This window comes from Gobius niger (assembly GCF_951799975.1).
Source record: "Gobius niger genome assembly, chromosome: 16".
Classification (NCBI taxonomy): Eukaryota; Metazoa; Chordata; class Actinopteri; order Gobiiformes; family Gobiidae; genus Gobius; species Gobius niger.
Window position 1 is genome coordinate 6,594,226 of NC_136867.1, and position 22,289 is coordinate 6,616,514.

A 22,289-nucleotide genomic window follows, 5' to 3' on the forward strand; every position below is an offset into this window, starting at 1 on the left:
GGAATTTTGTGTAAAGTTCTCATGCTTCAGGATGAGATTGCAGAAGAGGGCTGCTCGGACAGAAGCGAATGGGGCAACGGGGTGCTGTAATGTCGGCCTGGCGTCGGATGCAACCAGCCCCCGGTTTCCATAGCAACCACATGGACTCGCTCCCCCCCCCTCCCCCCCCTCCAGAGCCAAATGTTGAGCGTGATGAAGGTAGTTTTGTGTCTTTGTCACCCATTGGTAAAACTGAGTCAAACTTTTTTTTCTTTGCATTTCAGAGATAATTACAGTTTTTGTAATCAAATCAAGCAAAACTGATACGAGAAAACTCTTAAAAAGAAATAAAAATGGTTAATGCAAATGTAAGTGATAAAATAAATCTTTAAAAAATAAAAATATTAAAGTGTAACGATTTTTTTTCTACAATTTTTTCCCAGCTGGACTATTGTCGGACACCTTAGCCTTCGTATTATTGTAACAAGTGAATCTTAAAATACCCCTAGATTGTTATAAAAAAAAAAGTAAAATACGCCAACATAGGGCGCCTGACAAACATGCTATTCAGCAAGTTTGATGAAGGTGTCCAAACTTTAAAAGACAGAGGAACTTTATGGAAGAGTATGTCAGACTGGAGTGGGAGAGTAAATCAAAAATACCACGCCAGGTTCAAAGCTCAAAAATAGAGGATTTTGCATGATACATTTATTTCTCAAAACTCTAATTAAAAAAATCTAAAAGTATAAATTGTCAGATTGCATGACAAAAGTCCTAATTAAAACCCAAAGAAGCTGGGAGAACCCGTAATGGAGGAATGGGCTCTGTGCACGGAAAATGGCTAAGTAACGTGATGCTAACTTCCGAGAGCAATGAATTCCTACGGAAAGTTAGCATGCGTCTCGCTGAAATAAATACATATTTAAACAGTGCGTGGAAGAAAACAAGTAATTGGATAATTGTTTACAACAAACTTTGTAAGTAAACTCCAGTCACTCTGGATGTAATTATTTCACCAGAGGAGACTTCTGTGTTTCTAACTAAAGGTTTTAACCTCGAAGCTAAAGGCTAACGTTAATTTAATGCTAACAAATGGTTAAACAGCCCACAATTTACTCAACTCATTTTTATAAAACGCACTTGGCTTGAATTGAAGTCTTAAAAATCATATTTTTAATTTATGGTAAATTGTGGACAGGAAGTAGTCTTTACCCTCCATTGGCCAACAGGAAGTTAGCCAAAAACACTCCATGCACTGAGCCTATTCATTAATATGAATCCATATATTAAAATGCCCAAGCAAAACATAAAAAAATGAGCAAATGTGAAAACAAAAACTCAAAATTCACACTAATAACAATTAAAAAAGATAAAAATTCAGTATTGTTTTTGTTTTTTTTGTTGATAAGACACAAAACCACCTTCACAGCATCTCCTCTCGCCGCCCCTCAAGGCAGTCCTCATGCTACCAGCGGTTGATGATCTGGTTCATGTAGTCCTCGGTGGGGAGCCTGGAGGCCCCCATCTCCTCGGTGCGGCCCCCCTCCTCCGCCTCGTCCCTGCCCTCCGCCGCCCCCTCCTCGTCCTGGGGGGAGGAGGGCCACAGGCTGACCCCCAGCCCCAGGCCCTGGTGGGACTGCAGGTGGTGCTTGATGCGCTGCTGCCTCCGCTCCTGCTGCCTCGTGTACTGGTAGCGCTGCTGGAACAGGTCCCTGGCGTAGTCGTAGAGCTCCATGTCCAGCTCGTTCAGCTCCTCGATGCGCTGGATCTGCGGGGGACGAGGGAGAAGATTTAGATATGACGACGAATAAGGTTAACTTCACATTATTGAGTATTGTAACATAATAGGACCTAAGGAGGAGCTTTATGGGAGCTGAAAATAGCCTCGAGAAAGATTCAAAGATGCTAGCGGCTCAAAACACAGCTCTAGGTATGTTTTTGATGAGAGAACAACATAGTAACAAGGTGGAAAACTTTAAAGTTGAATTTCATATTATCCCCCTTTAAATTCTTACATAGCCTATACCCTTAAATGAAAAAAAAAAAGAATTGTACTTGTGCAATACCATAATGAATTGCACCTTGGGGGGTTTGCTGCTGTAAACAATATGGCTTTGCGAGCTGTCATCGAAGAGACTAATGTTAATCTTCCAAATACCATTAAAAAAAAAAAAAATCCAATCCATAGCTTAAGAAAATCTGTACCTTTTTATCTATTGATTGTGAAAAGTCGATCGGGAAGAAAGCTCTCGTTATCTTTGCGTGCAGAGCTTTGTAGTTCTGGATTATGCTTTTGATTGTTGGAGCAATTACGAGCACAGCCGTTTTTCATCACTGTTTGTCTGTAGCTTCACTCGCACTCAAAGGCTTCTAGGTCGCAGCTGCCCCCCAAGGCGCAAAAAGCATTATGGGTTATGTGCAAGTAGAGAATGGGAGTAAATTAATCAGCCTATAAATATTGCCTATAAATCGGCCTATAAATATTGATAAAAAACATCTTCTAAGACATGTTTCCAATCTTCTTGGCTTGCGTCTCCACAATTATTGAAAACATTGGAAAAATAACCTCTGCATCGACAATATATTCTCAAATTGTAAACAATGTCTGCGTCAACCCCTCCTAGAACCGCCACCTTAACGTGGTGGAGGGGTTTGAGCACCCCTGGTAGGGTCTCCCAGGGCAAACAGGTCCTAGGTGACGGGTCAGACAGAGAGCCGTTCAGAAGCCCCTTATGAGAGACCAACAGGCCCGGTTAGAACCACGAGGCCGTCCTTCTGTGGACCCACCACCTGCAGGAGGCGCCAGAGGGGCTGGTGCAATGTGATTTGGGCAGCTCCAACGAACGGACGGACGGACGGACGGACGGACGGACGGACGGACGGACGGATGGATGGATGGATGGATGGGGTCTGGGTGGGTGGTTGGATGGATGGATGGATGGATGGATGGGTGGATGATGGGGTGGGTGGGTGGGGTCTGGGTGGGTGGGTGGTTGGATGGATGGATGGATGGATGGATGGATGGATGGATGGATGGATGGATGGATGGATGGATGGATGATGGGGTGGGTGGGGTCTGGGTGGGTGGTTGGATGGATGGATGATGGGGTGGGTGGGGTCTGGGTGGTTGGATGGATGGATGGATGGATGGATGGATGATGGGGTGGGTGGGGTCTGGGTGGTTGGATGGATGGATGGATGGATGGATGGATGATGGGGTGGGTGGGGTCTGGGTGGGTGGTTGGATGGTATCAATATTTAGTAATGCAAGCACTCACTGGGAACTTCAATGTACTCATATCAGTTTGAGAAAAATTGCTTTAGTAAAATACTATGTGCCACTGGAATACGGCCGCCATTACTTTCTGACTGGTTGCCGCGTCGTCTCCGTGGGAAAGCGAGTCTTGTTCGGAGTCGTGATTGTGATTGCTGGAGATGATTTGTGTGCAAAACAGAGCCATCAATATCAGCTGGAAAATTATATGTTGATGTACACAGCGAAAACGGCACAATGGGAAGCTTGTCAACACAACGCGGCGCCCAGTCAATCAGGCGCCGAACGCCGCGATTTTCGGAGCAATCTCAAATATCATTTTGGAAACAGACTTTTTCCCTGTCGTTTAAGCAAACTTTGGCGGCCCGCTACGCTAGCAGCGGGCCCGGAGGTCTGTTATTCTGCCCCTGTCCCATCTCATTTCACAGCGCTGATGCACAATTATTCAAACTCTCGCCACTTTTCCTGCTCGGTAATAGAATACATTTGACAAATTTTACACATTATTCACCATGTCGGAAACACCAACACGGCAATGCAATGTTGTTTTTCTGAGCTGAAAGTCTTGGTAGGGGAAAAAAAAAATAAAGTCACACTCTTCTTACAAAGTGGTTCAATTATCCTTCAGACATCGACTTGTATTTGGAGAGTTCTAAGTGGGGACAGGCCGGCACACATCAAGACCTTATTAAACCGGTCACTCACAGTCACTTATTGGCACATTCCAGTCACCGCTAATGTGCTTTAAGTAGAAGTGGTGAGAAAATATTCTTGGTTTTCCACTTTAAAAAAAAGCAAAACAATAAAGGCTCCATTTGTCGGAGTGGAGACAATAAACAGTGCTTTTGTTTAATCCGCCCCTGGTTCAAAATGTGAGTCAGTTGAAGCTAATCTAATGAGAGGTTTGTGTAATCTCCATCTCGTACAGGAGTCAAACCGTTGGCTACAAACATTTCCAAGTTTACGTAGCGGCACTGACCGTGGCGTTGTCCAGGTCCACCCCCGCCGCCCGGGTGCTGTTGTACTGCATGAAGGGCCTGATGAAGCGCAGCCGGAAGGTCCGCTCGAACAGGAACTGGGTCTTCCTCTGGTACTCCGTAAGCCCGAAGAAGGCCATGTCCCGCAGGTTCTTTTTGGCCGACTCCAGGAGGAGCTGAGCGCGCTTCTTCTCCGGCACCGTGGACATGTTGTAGCAGCCCACCAGGCTCAGGTCGGCCAGCATGCGCACCTGCGGAGAGGGAGCAAGAAGTGTTGTTGGTCGTACAATTTCAGATCGTACAGTTTTGTTTGCACCTTTGTGACCGTCAAATCATGGCGACAAGCTGTGACCCAATCAGAAACAGTAAAGGTTCTGCTGGCTCTTACTGGGCCTTGGTCGTGGACAGGTGCTCGGATTGAGGAAGTAGGAGAGAGCATTTGCAAACCGGTTTTAGCCACAGGATCTGGCAACCCAATGTGTGTTGCTCATTCAAATTTCTGATTGGATCGTTACATCAAGAAACCAATAGAGGTCAACAGTCCCACCCACTTACGGTCGCGTGTCTGGATCCGATGTAAAATGTTATTTTTAGCATTGATTTTGTAGAAAAAATCAAATAGGCCTATTGAATTAGAGTTTAACAGCACGACGCCGGCTAATCGGCTATGTACCAACTTATCATGGACATAACACACACAAGATTAGATTGAAGTTTTGTCTAAAAGTTATACAATCATTTATATTGAAGCATTGAGTGTTTTATTTCTTGTCAAATATCCCATCAATGGTCGGTAGTTAGCACGTAGCTGTTTAGCCGGCATCGTAGTAGCATATTTGTATTTTTCGGAAAAATCAATGCTAAAAATCAATAGGATAGGTCAAAAAATGGTGGCCTCGCATTCGGCCCAGGAACGCGCCATTGTGGAGGGTAGACGTCAAAGCCCGTGTTCTTCTTGGTGGGACGCTGAGTGATTATGTTAGCTACCACTAAACAGAAGAGTTTGCAGCAAAAAAAATGGTGAACAGTTGTTGCGTGAAAGGTTGCAATAGCAGTTCCAAACAATACACCGTTACCATACGCTTCTATTCACCTTATTCCGCCCACTTTTGCCTCTTTTTGCTTTGTCTCGGCACTTCCGTCGTCCTGACACTTCCGGTCGAGCGCGAAGCCCGTTTATTCAGTGGAGAACGAAGGGAAATGTTCACCGCTCAAATCTGATGTTTAGTCGATTGATTTGTGTAAAATGGCCAATGTTCATTTGCACCAACATGTCAACACTGCCTGGATCTCAGCCATGGGCGCAATGACTTCCTTCTCTCTGTGCTGGAAACCAACACAACGAGTAACAGGAGTCATGTGACACACAATGGCACCCTCCAGCGGAGTCGTTTCTCACGTGTCTTCATTTGACTGATTTTACGTCAGATCCAGACGGAATTACAATTGTTCACTCTTTTAATCCGTTTTCTGGCGAACTATAAACATATTAATCACACCCCAATAAAGTTAAGCCACAATCAAGTCCATGTGGATGTTTTTGTCACAGCAAATAGTTCAGCAGAAGTGAAAAACAGCACTCGTTAGCTAATTTTAGCATATGTAGCATGAAGCTAGCGTAGCTACCTGGTTAGCATTGTCATTTATTTAAGTATTTAGCCTCTTAACTCCCGCCTGAACCGAGAGCATTTTCTCCAGTTCAGCTTTACCCCAAATCCTGCAGGCCAGTGAAACACCTCATTTGAAAGCTAAGACCTACAAAACTAAGTTGATCTTTTTCCTCACATCATCAGATTTTTTTTCCATCACTTTTTTGGTTGGGCAGTCATCTCATTCTTGTCAAATTTTCGTGACTTTATTTTTTATTTTTTTTGGTCCATTTTTTTGGTCACTTTTTCGTCAAATTATTAGCATTTTTTTGTCAAATTCATATCACTTTTTTGTCCATTTTTTGTCACTTTTTCGTCAAATTTTTCTCACTTTTTTGTCAATTTTTTGTCCATTTTTGTCATTTTTTTGTACATTTTTTGTCACTTTTTCGTCAAATTTTTCGTTTTTTTTTTGGTCCATTTTTTTTGTCACTTTTTCGTCAAATTATTTGCATTTTTTTGTCAAATTCATATCACTTTTTTGTCCATTTTTTGTCACTTTTTCGTCAAATTTTTCTCTCTTTTTCACATTTTCATCCTTGTTTTTGTCTCAGTTTGTTTGCTCGGTTCAGGTGGGAGTTAAGGGGTTAAGAGCTGTTGAAGCACCTCTCCACGTCTCTGTATCTTTATTTAGTAGAAAAATATATTCATAATTCAGCATTTGCTAAGGTAATGGTGGAGAAATGGGAGAACGTTTTCCTGTCTGTACCTATACAAAAACAACCGTGTCACTGGGGTCACCTTACCGCTAAAAACAAATATCTCCGGCAAACTACCTAATTGAAAAAGTTGTAATGTGATCCCGCTGCTGGAGTAATATGGCCCATACACAAAAGCACATGGAATACCACAGGGATAAATATACACAACTCTGGCAGCGCTTTTGCAATATGACAATCACTACAATAACTCTCCTCGTAATGAATCGTATCTATTGTTCTTGCCAAGTGTATTGTACTACTACCGACACCTCCATTTTTAACTTGGCACGCGCAAAATGGTTGGAAGTTTGAATCCAATTCCGTTGCCCTTTTTAGCGCTGGCAGCGAAACGCCCGGAAAGTGCGCAAAGGAATTCACACTTTTCCGATTGGGACGCTTCCAGTCTGCCAGTATACGTGCGAATGCAGGATGCGACCCGGAGAAATAGCACCCTGAGGAGGCGCAGATGAGGATGAGGAGGATGGAGTTAAGATTATAGGAGGGAGGCAGGGACGCTGGTGTGAAGAGGAGGTGTGAACAGACGCCAGAGCCACATGTGCGCAGCTAAGCACCTATAATATCATTCCGGAGGATTGGCAGCGCTGGGCTGGGTGATTAATTGAAATTCAATCAAAATCGCAATCTCTTCTCTGGTCAGTCTCAAGAGTCGTCATGGGACTTTAAAATCACCAAGTTTGCAGCCATTTCTTTGCAGAAACGGTGATGGTGAGAGCCGATTTTCTTCATTGTAAAAAGACCAGGGGTCAAACCTGACAATTTTAGCCAAAAGTAAAGCACCACTTTCTACAAATGCCAGTGCTGTGCATAATATATGACCTAATTTGGCATTCTGTTTGGACATTTTAAGTAATTGACAATAATTCTCACATTTTTACAGTCCTTAACCCCCTGCCTTAACCAAACACATTTCCTCCAGTTCGACCTTCCCAAAATCTAAAAAGCGTCTTTAAAAAAAGAATCAAAAGAGTGAGAAAAAAACCCAAAACCGACCAAAAAAGTGATGCAAAAGCAACAAAGAATAACAAAAATGCAACAAGAAAAGCAACAAACATGCAGCAAAAAAAAAAAAAAAGTGAATCAAAAACCGTACTTCAGTTTTAGGTTGTAAACTCCAGTCGAGAAGTTTTTAGATTTGGGTAAAGCAGAAGTGGAGAAAACGTGCTTGGTTGAGGTTAAACTCCAATATGATTAAAGTAAGTAATAATATATAGTAAGTAATAATAAAGTAATAATTTCTCAAAATCATCTTGAGGGCCAAAGGTTCTAACCGGAGGGCCTGACGTTGCCTACCTTGGTTTAGTAGTTAAAGCAGTACTAAGTAACTCTTCCCCCTAGAGGCCATAAGCACAACTGCAGGTGTAGTAGCAAGTTACGATTTTTTAATTTATTAATTGTCTTGGAGAGTAAATACTACACTGACAGGAAAGGCGAAGGGAGAGAGGGTTACTGTGCATCCAATTATACAATGGAAATATATTTTTTCACTCAAACGTGGCTGTAAATACTGTTTAAAGCGACGTTAGCCCGCAGTTAGCTTTGCCCGTTAGCATGTTAGCTTCTTCTTCGTGATTCCATTCGTGTGTATTGCTTTCTCCGGACCGGTGGCAGTCAAGTTGCAAACATGGTTTTCTGTCCAGAGACACCAGGGGGAGATGAAAGACCCTCCAATCATCCCATAAACACTTGTATTTCCCCCACAGGGACTACGAAAAGGATTTATTAAGGTAAACACGTTACTTAGTACTGCTTTAACATCCCAGTCAATGTCTCGCTGTGTAAAAAAGGAGAAAAAAAACCAACCTAATCCTAAAATTGACGTCGCTCAGAAGAGATGTTTTGTTTCTATTCCGTCCTAAAAAAAAGAAATGAAGGCTGCCACTTCTCTCCGTGTTTGTTATGTGAAAACTTTAGACACCGGGCCGGTTTTGGAAACCTCTGGAGTAAAGTGTGCCGTAAACTGGAGCACCGACAAGATCAGATGAAAGAGCAACTTTTCAATTCCCTCAGTCATTTCATTCAAGCACCAAACGCCTTTGTTGTTGTTCCCGCACGTACGGAGAACACGCTACAGCTGTCAAAGGCTCAAGTGTTTCTTAATTCAGATTTTTCCTGAACGTGCCAGTGTTCAAGAAGCTCAAAGTGCTGCGATTACGTTTATGCATTAAATGTGCTGATCCACTGTGTTTTAATTTTATAATTTCATAAGGTTTTTAAATTAGTTAACCTCTTAGCCCCCATCTTAACCGAACGCATTAGCTCCTGTTCACCTTTACCCAAATCTAAAAGCTTACAGCCTATAGACCAGAGTACGGCCCTCTTGAAAGCTAAGGATTACTACTTACTTAACTCTTTTGTGGCTTTTTTGTAGCATTTTCATCTTTGTTTTGACTCCATTTTATGTTTAATCGTGTTTTCCACATCACATTTTTTGCAATGTCGCTCTTTTGTTGCGTTTTCACCCTCTTTTCTGTCGCTATTTTTTTTAATGTTTGCGTAAAGCCAAACAAAAAATGTTGCTCAGTTCAGGTGGGGGTTAAGAGGTTATCTCTTTAAAAAGGAACAGGCCACCATTTTTCCATACTGAAATATGTTCTTACCAGACAGGTACGCATCAACTCGTCTAAGCTCAGGTAAGAACATATCACAGTATGGCAGAATGGTGGCCTGTGCCTTTAACCTCTTAACTCCCACCTGAACGGATCCCATTTTCTCCTACCCTAATCAAAAAGCTTCTTGGGGAAAAAGCACCAAAACAGCCACAAAAAATGAGAAGAAAACAAGGATGTAAACACAACAAAAATGTGACAAAAAAACACAAAGATGTGACAAAAACTCAACAAAAAAGTGACAAAAGCTCAACCAACAAATGACAAAAACTCACCAAAAATGTGACAAAAATCCACAAAAATGTGACAAAAACTCAACAAAAAGTGACAAAAAAAACAAACAAAAAACATCAAGGCAAGGCAAGGCAAGGCAACTTTATTTATACCGCGCATTTCGTACACAAGGCAACTCAACAACACAGCAACAACGCGAGGAAAAAGATCAGTTTTGTGGGTGATAGCTTTCAAATGAGGTGTTACACAGGCCTATAGTGAAAGAGGACAGCATGCATTCGGTTTAGGCGGGTGGTAAGAGGTTAAATGTAACTAATTTAATTTAATTTTGATTTTAATGCTATACACTCTTCTACATAAAATGTATAATTTTGTTATTTTACTAACCTAATTACTCTGATAGAATCTGATAGAAATAGAGCTGTGCCCCCAGTTCCCCACTGGCAGCTGTACAACACCAGAACAGAAGATACTGCATGATGCTTGGTTTATGTCATTCATTGCTGCTTCGGCCTAGCCTGGCTAACACCAGACTAAAATCACAAGTGATATTTAGTCTGGGGTCACCAATTCATTTTCTCGTAGGAGAGGTGTGGTTTACGATCGTCCATACTCGTTTATTGGGCGATACGAAAAAAAAAAAAAAAAGTCTCATGCGTCTGCACGTAGCCACAGCCAATCATATCATCGTATGAGATGACGTATGACGTACCCGCTGTAAACTTTTGAGCTAAATTATTTAGAACAAAGTCTAAAGCTTGATCAAAAAATACCATCGTGTCTGCTGCTGTCACGTTGGATCCGTAAATAAACTTTTTTATTATTATCCGTAAATAAACTACAAGCTTCCGTATATCGAATAGCGCGTCATCGTCTTGCCGTCCCTCCTCGCTCTGTGATTGGTTCCCAAATCCACCGGAGATTTCGGCCATGGTCCCCAGGCTGTTGTGCAGTTCGAAATAATTCGAGCGCACACAGCAGCATGGTGTTAGCCAGGTTAGCTTCGGCCACCGGTTCAACAGCTTTGTATCTCCTGGAAATCAACGGTGCAAGAAATCACTTAATGTTAACCCGCCCCAAAATCACAAGTGATCTAACAAAAGCTTATGGCCAAACCAGGCTACAGTAACAGATAAATTAGACTTGGACACAGTACGGATGAAGCACAGGCCGCTCCACGTAAAGTCTGACCGGAGAAGCGCGTGAGGCATTGACACATGTCGTATTCACCGACTTCTCACTGTTTCCCCGTGACAAATGCAGCCGCTCATATGACAGCTGCTTGTGGGGGCGGGGCATCACTATGGTGGCTCTCCATCGTGATCGTCCTAGTTCCTAACTTTTCTAACATATCTGTAACATCCCAGTCCACGCTCTCTCTCTCTCACCTGTCTGTTGTTGGCCAGGTTGTACGGACAGTCCATGAACTGCTGCAGCGTGCACCCGGACCAGTCGGAGCCCTCGTAGCAGGACGGCAGCTCCTCCGGCGTCGGGGTCCGGCCGTCGCACATGTGCAGGGAGGTCTTCCACGTGGCGCCCCGCTGGACATGCCGCCACTCGCTCAGGTACCGCGACACCGGGTCCCTCAGCAGCGTGATGTAGTAGAACTTCCTATAGGGGAGAGGCAGAGGAGAGGCGGGGGATTAGCTACGAGTCTTATTGCATTTTGAAATGTTAATACTTTGGCAGCTTAACAGGGCTGAGGCTGAGCTAAACCAAGTCTGAACCAGGTAAAAACCTTCAAGAAAAAGCTCAAAAAGGGCAATGCAGAAAAAAAGGACGACGGCAGAAGTTTCACACATCAGAGGTTCCCAAACTTTTCAAGCCGCGACCTTCAGAAATGATCGTCCGGGACCCCCACAGTGCAACCTAATTAATGATACAGATCAACTACTCCAAGTCCTGAGTGTCGTGGCCCCCTTATCGAACGAAACATCCCACAAGGGCTGCCCCAAAAACGATAAATCACTCTTACAGGTTTAAAATAACATAGGAGAACAAATGGCAATGACGATATGAATAAAACAGGGATTTAAAGTTGTTCTTTTCACAAATATCGATCTCCAGTGTTTTTCAATCTACATATTTTGGACCCAGACCCCACTTTACCACCACATCACATCATACTTTTTTATTTTGCACATGAGCAATAGGAGGTCGAACAATAGAAAAATACTCCACACTCTATCCATTTCAAATAACAGCGCTACAACCCAGCGACACGGTTTTTAAACTAACAATGCCGTCACCCGGGTGAAAATTTTGACTTCTCTCCCGGCCTGTGAGAGAGACATGCACAACAAATCCGCAATCGATGAAACAAGCCAAGCTTTTAACGCGGACGCGCAAAGTCTCATCGGGATATTGGCAAAGTAGTGGAGTGAATCTTTCCCGGCCTCTCCCGCGGGACCAATTCGGCTGAGGGATTAAAGCAACGGATGTGGCGCCGTGCAGGAGGAGGCCGCAGTTCTCGCGCCGTCCATGGGGTGGCACTGTCCGACAGTTGAGTGAGGAATGCTTTATCTGAGAGGTATGTGGCAAGTGCTTTGACAGGTTTAAAAAAAAGAAGAGGCACTGATCAAAACCGAAGCAAAGTTGAAGCGCTTCATTTCTTATTGACCGGTTATAGTTCTCGACTCTGATTTTCTTTGTGATTCCATCAATTCATTATTTGTGCTGCGGCAACCGTTTCTTCGGTTCAGAGCCTTTTCATTTTTAAAGATGTCTATTCTTTGTCAGATTGCAGCGACTCCCTTTTTCAAACCTTTCTCGGCTGCAACATTTTCTATTGGCTCTCTATAGGCCCTACACCTGATCTTTTTTAAATGACAAACAATGAAAGAGGAAGCCACTAAGTCAAAACGTTAGTTGTGGTAAAAAAAACATTTCCTAGCATACTTTGTAGCCTCCCAATTCTTCACAGGGACGTGTTTATAAGGACATTTCACAATTTGCAGGGTCACAATTATGCAGAAAAAAATTGCAATATTTTTAACGATGAAAGCCAGGTTTGACAGTGTTATTTTAGCTGATATAATAGTTGCAAAGATAGAAGCGATTTTCGAATCTTGCAAGTTATTAAATCTGTAAAAATTCAAATTTCGCCTCATTTGGAGTCAAAATTCAATAAATTAGACCACATGTGTCAAGGTCAAGGTCGAGATGATTTAATGTGGCCCTTCCTGTGCCCATTCTGTAGCCCATTCCTGTGCGGAGTTATGGGTTTTGAAAGAAATAACCAGTTTGCTCACTCGAGCCACTAGGGGGCAGCTCAAATGTGAAAAAAAGGAAACAATTCTACACGTGTCCAGCAGAGGACGCTGACATAAAAAGAGATCAGGATGTAAACAGCATATTATAGCCACGTGACAAATGGTCAGTCTGCCCCGGGGCGGCTGTGGCCACAATAGTAACTTACTGCCATCGAGTGTGGAGTGAATGAATAATGACTTTATGAAGCATTTTGAGAAACATGTGATAAAGTGCAATAAGTGTAGCCATTATTTAAGAGGCCACAGTCCTTTTACAACAGTGTTTTTCAACCACTTTGCCGTGAAATATTGTCTGGTGTGCCTTGAAAAATTATCCAATTTCACCTAGTTGTTTTTTTTTTAAAAGAAATTCATTATTATCCGCAAATAATGTAGCGTTTTCGAGTGTCTGTGCTGTCTAGAGTAGAGTAACCATGTAATAAATACTCCATATTAGGTCGCTAATTAATTTGAAACAGCAGAAATAGTGATGCATGGATGCGGCAGGTGGCGGTGACTGTGGCATTGTGGGTAGTGAGACTATACAGTGTTCTATATACTTTGATGTGAACGACTGAATATAGGCTACAGGGTTACATTTTTTTTAGATTATCTGCTGGTGGTGTGCCTCGTGATTTTTTTCAATGAAAAAAAAGTGCCTTGGCTCAAAAAAGGTTGAAAAACACTGCTTTACAATATATGCGACCGGCGGGCTGAATTTCGGCCCCCGACCCAAACAACTGCAACAAATTCAACACCCCTGAATTAGACTATTAGTTAGAAATCTAAAAAAAAGTCTTTCAGAAAAACACCTTCAAAATATTGTGAAGTCCTGGGCCGTTTGCCGTTTGTAGGAGTGAGTAAAGTGGAGAAATTGTCAGCAGGAAATGACCATATTTGGATTGCAGCGTCGCTTCGGTCACCTTTCACCGAACGTGCCAATATTTGTGAATGAATACGAAAGACGAGTGACCGCAGCATTGCTGATCTTAATAAGCATTAAAACTAAGATGTTGAATTCCAGCAACAAACATGAGCAATTCTAATTTTCTTTCTTCGAGCAAACCAAAACAAGACGTTAAAATATTCAGGGTCAAAGCAAATGAAGCCAAAATCTGCCGCTAAAATTGGACTTTGCCACGTTTTGAAGCTAAAACGCGACTTATATTTATCATTCATTTAGTCAGCGAGGAAACGCAGGTGACCGAGCGGCGCGTTTGTTTTGGAGCTCCTGAAAGTGAGTTCACGAAAGTCGTACGTGTGATATGGAGATGCGGGCGTTCCGAGATTAATTACTTTGGCATTTGGAGCGGTGGCAACAAAGCCGGTGGGCGGTGTCGCAACAACGTGTTTAATAATGGATAAAGAACAGGGCGCGTGTAAAAAAAAAAAGCTAATTTTCAATGTCATTTACGCGACGCACCGGGACAAAGACGGCCACAATAGGTTTGTTGACTTGAAGGAAAAAGGCATCCGACAGTATAATGGGAGTTGTTGGGAAAATGTATTATTTGGAGTAACAATGGGCCTTAGAAAACTCGGCAAACTTAATCATTCAGAATGGAAAATGTAGTTTGAATGGTCGCCAAGACTGTGTTTACGTTATCCGTTGCAAACATCAAAATGTCTCCATGAGGTTTTAATCTGCGCAGAACCCGCTGACCCTGTAGTCTTAACCCCCACAGAAAAATGCACAAAGCAACGGATAAACGAATGATCCTCTAAGTAACGCCGTAATGTCACGGATTACAAAAGCAAAACTGATAATTAGACAATGACTTTATCAAGCGACTATCCGTTACCTTTTCTCGAGTGCAGAAAACGGCTTATAATTCATAAAATGAAAACAACGAAGTGGCAGATTTATGATGCGTCCGCTGGCATTAATCTAAGCAGCAAAACAAATACAGCATGAAGCCGGGGGGAGAAAACTCGCTGGAAATATGGTTATCATTTTGACATTAATTGAAGTTCATCTCATTTGTGCAAATATCGTTGTTTAAGAGAAAAGACTTGGCTAAAGCATATCTGGAGCTGGGATTAGCGCATCTTTGAGCGATCCTTGAATCTTCCAACACTTCAAAGATTGCTTCAAGAAACAAAAACAGTCGCATTGCTTCACTACCCCCCCCCTTTTGAAATGGAGAGGAGCAAGTGGAGGGAGGAGTGGGTACGTTTGTTAAATGTGACGTCGCGACTTCCGCTTCCGGGTCCTAGCATAATATGTGAGAACCATCAACCATCAATATTTCTGACACTCAACTGAGAGTTACTAAAACTACTTGATTCTCAGACTCATTAGCCTAAAAAAGTATTATTTACTAAAGTCAGTACTTCTGGGGTTAGCGTAGCTGCTGCGTCGTTAGCATTTATCTCCGCTAACCCGGATGTAGTGGTAAATATTACTTTTATAGCAGTAGGTACAGCATTTTTGGCTAATGAGCCTGATAAATAAGTATGTTCAGTAACTCCTTGTTGAGTTTCAGGAATATTGATTGTGGTATTAAAGAGTTTTTTGTAGTTTCTCGCACATCTGCGAACCCGGAAGTAGAGCTGTGACGTCGCTACTTAAAGGGATAGTTCAGGATTTTTGACATAGGGCCTTATTTCCTAGTTATCCAGAGTGTTGCTGATTTCTGGAGATATTTTTTTTTTTGTAATTCATACAGTTCTTATATTTGAAGAGTTTCGTGGCGCTAGGCTAGTGCAAGGCTAGCGCATTTCTACGGTAACAGCTAGCCTGCATTAAAAACAGTCAGACACACTCCACAGAGCACCTGAGGCGAATCACTTATAACGCCTGAGTACTGATAAATGTCTGTGTCGAATCCGATAGAATAATTTTAACCATGTTGCATTTAAAATAACTTATATTTGAGCAGCATCAGCCTTGTGGTTGTATAAGCTACACAGCGGCGGAGTGATCTGCTAGAAAATAGTCCCTCAAAATACAATCATTCATGTGATGCAAGGTCAGTTATATTCCAAAAATTATTCTTTCGACACAGACATTTATATGGTTAGTCTGGGGTTATAAGTGATTTGCCTCAGGTGCACTGTGGAGCGAGTCAGACTGTTTTTAATGGAGGCTAGCTGATATCGTAGAAATGCGCTAGCCTTGCACTAGCCTAGCGCCACAAAACTCTTCAAACATAAGAAGTGCATGAATTACAAAAGAAAAAAGAGAGATCGCTTGAAAATCAGGAAGTGAAACTATAGGATGTTTAGTTTCAGCTGTTTTAGGTCAAGCTTGCATTTTCACAAGTGTTTGACATCATTACCAAATACCTGCAGCTGCTTGTTGTATAAAAGTATTGTTAATAGCACCACACACCCGTAGTCCGTGCACACGTTATTGTACATTTTGGGGACATTTTATAGCATTTTATAGCATTCCGTTTTATAGCATTCCGTTTGCACATACAACTCCGGGTGCAAACATTCCAGTGACGTCATGCTACTCCTCCACTCTCTGGCTCTTCTTTCCCCTTTTTCTCTCCTCCCCCCCCCTCCCTCCCCCCCCCCTCCCTCCCTCCCTCCCTCCCTCCCGCACCTCACCCCAGGCCCGACACGTCCGTCCGGCTGTCCGTCCGAAAACGAGCCGGCGTTGATTGATTCCACAGCGTTAATTAGCACCAAGGCCGGTTTAGACGCGGCATCGCCTGGCCTGTTTTTTTTTCTTTTCACCTCGTCATCGTCCAATCACGGGAGCTGCAGTCTCCCCCACCTGGGACTATAGGCACACATGGTGGATGCGGTGCAAAACAACACAAAAAGAAGACAAAAAAAAAAGATTTCCTCGAGAGAAAGACAGCATTTGCCGAAAGAGTGAAGGTTGAGTAAAACGTTGCAAGCCAATTAGTCTGCGGGTTATTTTGGTCTCGCCGCCCTCGGTTCAGAAAGTTTTCAGGCCTAATCACTTTCATTCTCTCGTCTGGGGCTAAAATGTAACATTTCTTTTACAACAATACAAAGTTTCACAGCGGCAACTATAACGCACTTCTTTTTCTAATTTTTGATGTCCTATGTCCATACCCAAACACGCCTCAATATATCGCTCAAAATCCCCGAGGACTCCTCCCCTCTGAGGTGTTTCTAACTCGAAAATGTGCTAAAGTTCAGTTTTTTTTTGCTAACCTGCAAGAGCTCTGTATCCCGCGGAAAAAACAGCTACAAAATAAAAACGCAGATATCGCCATAGAAACGGAGCAGATAACAAAGCCTCACTCGGGGATAAATCCAGCCGCAGCCAAAACCCAGCGGTCATCGAAGGCTCCAATCCGGCTCAGAACGCATACGCGATTATACCGAGCCCCCCCCCCCCCGCCCCGGAGCTGGCACCGAGGCCCAGGCGGCGAGGGAGGGGATCACGCACAATGAGAATGGAATAAAACCCCTCCGTCCAGGTGCAGCAACCGAAACACACACACACACACCCCTCCGGAGCCGGGGCGCTGAAGGAAAATCCTGTTTAGGTGAAGCTGAAGACGCGGGATCGGGACGGGAAGTGGGGACGGGGGAAGTCTTCAGCTCCCTGCGTTTATGCTCGTCTGGTGCTGAGGAAGTTCCTGTCAAGATGATCCACTCATTTATGGGAAAGATGCAAGAGGAAAGAGGTTTTACCAGGCTACGAGCATGTCTTATACGTTTGGTGTTGGTAAAATGTTGGTAAAGCTTCATTTAAATTTGTGGTGAATAGGGATTTTTTTTTTTGTATTATGCAAAATTGACTTTTTCAAGCTTTACATCATGTTATTATGTCACTCCCTCATTAAAAACATGCCTGAAGTGTTGCCTTGGCACATTCACGTATTTGTGAGTAATCTGTAAAAACTCTGATGGCGGCCATTTTAGGGATAGGTTTGCCTGAGTCCTCCTAGGAACGCCCCCACCTCCTGGAGACGCCTCCGAGCTTTCGTCACCAGCCGAGTAACCAACCACTGCTCCTCAGCAGAACCCCCTCCCCACTGATGCCACAGACAGCGTGTGGAGGGGGCGTGTCGGAAAGGCTCAGAGGTTCTTAAAGAGACAGAGGCCTATTTCAAGACATTCACTTCAGCCATTTTGAGAGAGACATTTTATACAAGGCAGTTATTCTAATTTACTGCATTTACAGACCAACAGAAGGTTTGGTCATCATTGTAGTGTGATATAGACTGGTGCTATGTGATTGAAAAAAGCATAATACTCCTCTTTAAGAGATATCAATTTGAAACTTTTGCTGAACATTACTGATATAAATATGAGGGGAAAAAATGTATTGCAAGTTTTCTGTAATTTTATGTTTTCATATAATTTCATACAAAATTGCGACAAAATCTACTTAGTGGATACACCCATATTTAAATGTATGGTTTTATTTTGTTTGCATACAACAGATTTCTCAGAGGGGATCTTGTTTAGTTTTGAATAAGTTAATAATAGATGAAAAATTGTGTAAAAATGTTGCCTTGTTATTATTTTGGGTTCAAAGTTGTATAAATCAGCCCTAGACTGGAACCTTTGGAGTCCGTAGGAGCTACAATAGTGGCTTATTTTGGGAAAACCAGCCCTAAAGAATGAATGCACGAGGGAAAGCTGGCTTTGTGAAGTAGTAGCTACTTCCTGGATATCTCCGCCTCGCTAGCAACAAAATCATCAGAAAATAAGCATTGTACGGGGTAAGATTTGTCTTTTTTTTTTTTTTTTACTCTGACATAAAAACTAAGATGTTAAGAGAGGAAACTAGCTAAAAAATCTCCACTTGGAGAAAAATCAATACGTTCAACCTGCCGTGTCTCGCCTTAATGCAGCTTAGAATTGAGATATCAGGCATGTGTTCAGAAAGTTAGAACGAAGCTAACAGTTTTCATGTACAGTGCTGTGCAAAAGCTTAAGCATCCAAGTTTCTATTGATGTGAACATCGAAGCTCTGGAAAGATAAAATGATTTCCACTCTGGCCAAAAAGTCATGCCGCTGCAAAACTTTTAGACAAGTCTCATTCATTTGAGACAAAAACTGAGGTTAGTAAGAAGTATAACCTTCTTTTTGGCCTGAATGAGCAAAATCTGTTTGGAGAAGAAGGGGCACAGAACCGTTTAGCCTGCAGCCAGCAGCACAGAATGGATTCAATTAAATTCCAACAAATTCCGGCGGAAAATGGGTCTGTGGTTGCAAGAATGGGTTCAGCCAGGGTTAAAAAAAAAAATCATCAAATGCCAAGTCTACAATCAGCAACTCCTGACTATTTCGTTGTTTGCCATTCAATTCCAGTAACGTGTAAGACTTAACAACAGTCGCAGCAACAATAGTGAAAAACTTGCAGTTAATCTGTCCGAATGAACAATGGATCGTAAACCTCTTACAACTCAAAGCCATCATTTCACACAGAGTCAAGGCAGCCCAGTCTTTCTTGACAGGTGTGGAGTTGAGAGAGAGGGGGGGGGGCCCAGGAGCCGACCGGGGCCCCGACATTATGGAGATTCCTCTGGTGACATTATCTGGATTCTTCTCACCTCCCCATAGAGCCCTCCAGTGTGGCGTGCATGCGTGTGTGTTTGTATGCGTGAGAGGAGACTACGCCTATTAAATCAGCGATGACATTTCCCCTCTTGGCTCCGGTTCCTTTAAAAAACAAGCCGCTGTTTGGCCCCAGACTGAAAAACACCAACTGGAGACTGGAGAGAGAGAGAGAGAGGTCGAGAGAGAGAGGGAGAGAGTGAAAGAAGGAGAGAGCGAGGCGGAAGAGAATTTCAATTAGTTTTCTAATACTGGCAAAGCAGCAAGGGCCCTGAGACCAAAGCGATCTATCAAAGTTATGGCTGCCGCAATAATGAAGGCTTGGGCATATTACAGGCTAAATAAAAAAATAACACAGTCGCGAGCCAAAAACGCAAGAGGGGCGGACGCGCTGAAGCTAAATAAATGATCGGAAATGGGGCCGTTACGCTGTAGTTGTTGGAAGTCAGCGGGGGCTGAGAGGTTCTCCAGGTGGATGTCCTGACCTGACACACAGCGGTTAAATGCTCTTTGTTCTGCTAAATTGCAGATTTTGGGCTTATTTACTATAATAATTTAGGGTGGGGACCTCTGTGTAGCTCACGATTCACTACGATACGGTACACGATACTTACGATACTCGCGATACGATACTCACGATACGATACTCACGATACGATACTCAAGATACGATACTCAAGATACGATACTCAAGATACGATACTCAAGATACGATACGATACTCAAGATACGATACTCAAGATATGATACTCACGATACGATACTCAAGATACGATACGATACTCAAGATACGATACGATACTCAAGATACGATACGATACTCAAGATACGATACGATACTCAAGATACGATACGATACTCAAGATACGATACTCAAGATACGATACTCAAGATACGATACTCAAGATACGATACGATACTCAAGATACGATACGATACTCAAGATACGATACGATACTCAAGATACGATACTCAAGATACGATACTCAAGATACGATACTCAAGATACGATACTCAAGATACGATACGATACTCAAGATACGATATGATACTCAAGATACGATACGATACTCAAGATACGATACTCAAGATACGATACTCAAGATACGATACTCAAGATACGATACGATACTCAAGATACAATACGATACTCAAGATACGATACTCAAGATACTCACGATAACAATAACCTCAATAACAATCGATACTTCAACAATCGATATATTGCACTTAGTAACCTACATCACATTTTTTACCCTTTAACATTTTTACTTTACAGACAACTCCATAGTTCATATTTGATTCTGATTTACATGTGCTTTCATCATGTGCTTGATTCCCTTTTTCGTCGGTGAATAAATGATCCCTGACTCTCTCAGTGAAAACGGCCCGATGGATCGTGTGGAGTCGAGGGCATCACTTCATAACATTTAAACACACAGCAAACAGCAGTCCTGTTTCCGAAAGAAGTAAGTTAACCAAGCTTATTTATAATTATAAACACTATCGCACTCATTTATTTTAGCGACTGTAGCATTTGGCCTCTCCCAATGTGTTCCTATAGCTCCAAACGGGGGTGAAGTTGGAAGCTAGGTAGTCCAGACAGGTATGTATCAACTCGTCTAAGCTCAGGTAAGAACATATCACAGTATGGAAGAACTGTGTGCCCTTAGTCACACAAAAAGACCAAAGATGTTGTTAGCATTGGCCTCTCCCAGTATATTCCTATAGCTCCAAACGGGGTGAAGTTAGACCAAGCTCTTCCACTCATGAAGACCAGCCAGGTACGTATTAACTCTTCTAAGCTCAGGTAAGAACATATCACAGTATGGAAAAACTGTGAACTATCCCTTTAAAATGGATATATTGTCAAACTCTGGGTCATGAAGTTCCCACAATAAAGTTATACTTGTGCAGTAAACTTGTGCAGTAATCAGGAGAAAGAGTTGCCAAGATGGTATTTGAAAGTTTAGTCCTTCACATTGATCCAGCTGTTCGCAGATTGTGTTAAAAATGTTCATGCTGCTACATACTACAAAAACACACACAAAATAAACTGTTTCAAATGAGGTGATGCTCCACTGTCTTCCTCGCAGGACTTGTTTTGATCATTTCAGCGATTAAACTGCCTCAACCATCCATGTACTCTATAATATGTGGCTCCAGTTTTACCACCTCATGCCTATTTATGCCAGAAGATAAGTCCGTATGTCCAAGAGGATGTTAAAACCGCTATATTTGGATTCTTTTATAGCCACGGTAACTATGGTGAGAACATAAGGAGGTCCACAGCACAGTAGGTTTAACACTGCGACTTATTTATATCATTATACATAACGCTGGCCTGTCAGCAGTCGCGGCGAGTTGCAAATGCTCCTCCATTAGCAACATAGCGAGGCCGATCCCAGAGCTATTTTAAAAGCGGATTTGAACGCGTGCTTTGGAACAGCTCAACGTTAGCGTGGAAGACGTTTAACATGCCATTCTTCACGACTTTAATTCACAGCCCGTAAACAAAAGCACCTTTGGCAGCTCATATTTCAGTCTCCTCTTAACTGTTAGTCCTTCTTATAGAGGAGACACTTTCAGATTGACCTTTCAAAATGCAAACTTTGAAACAATGGCCTGATTGACAAAATACACTGTTGTCATTGCATGGAGTCAGCGATGTGACAACAACGAGAAGGTTTAAAGAGGGAGGACGAGCCATCAAGGACAAAAAACAGTCTCTGGTCAATATAGTAGTTATTCTTCAGAATTCAGCCAATCGTTCAATACTTGACAATACATTTTAGGGCCCAATATTTATCGTCAGTACATTTATTTGCACCCCCCCCCCCATTTTTCTAACGCAATACCTTATTTTCAACCCAAAGTAAGCTGTGCCTTTTTGTATTTCACGTTCATTGTGGGATATCTGAAGATTAAAGGGGGGGTATTATGCAAAATCGACTTTTTCAAGCTTTACCTCATGTGATTATGTCATTCCCTCATTAAAAACATGCCTGAAGTGTTGCCTCGGCACATTCACGTATTTTTGAGTAATCTGTAAAAACTCTGATGGCGGCCATTTTAGGGATAGGTTTGCCTGAGTCCTC

General features: G+C 42.5%; 1 protein-coding gene across 1 annotated transcript in view; it reads right to left on the reverse strand.

Moving 5' to 3' along the window:
- Nucleotides 1-1,067: 1,067 nt before the first annotated feature.
- The window catches only part of hs6st1a (heparan sulfate 6-O-sulfotransferase 1a), a 140,574-nt gene continuing 119,352 nt past the window's right edge, over nt 1,068-22,289 (reverse strand). Inside the window, exons 2-4 of the mRNA XM_079573863.1 lie at nt 10,830-11,052; nt 4,233-4,481; nt 1,068-1,747 (exon numbers count right to left, since the gene is read on the reverse strand). Coding sequence (XP_079429989.1) covers nt 1,445-1,747; nt 4,233-4,481; nt 10,830-11,052 — 775 coding nt within the window. The 3' untranslated portion in view covers nt 1,068-1,444. The remainder of the gene's footprint in view (nt 1,748-4,232; nt 4,482-10,829; nt 11,053-22,289) is intronic.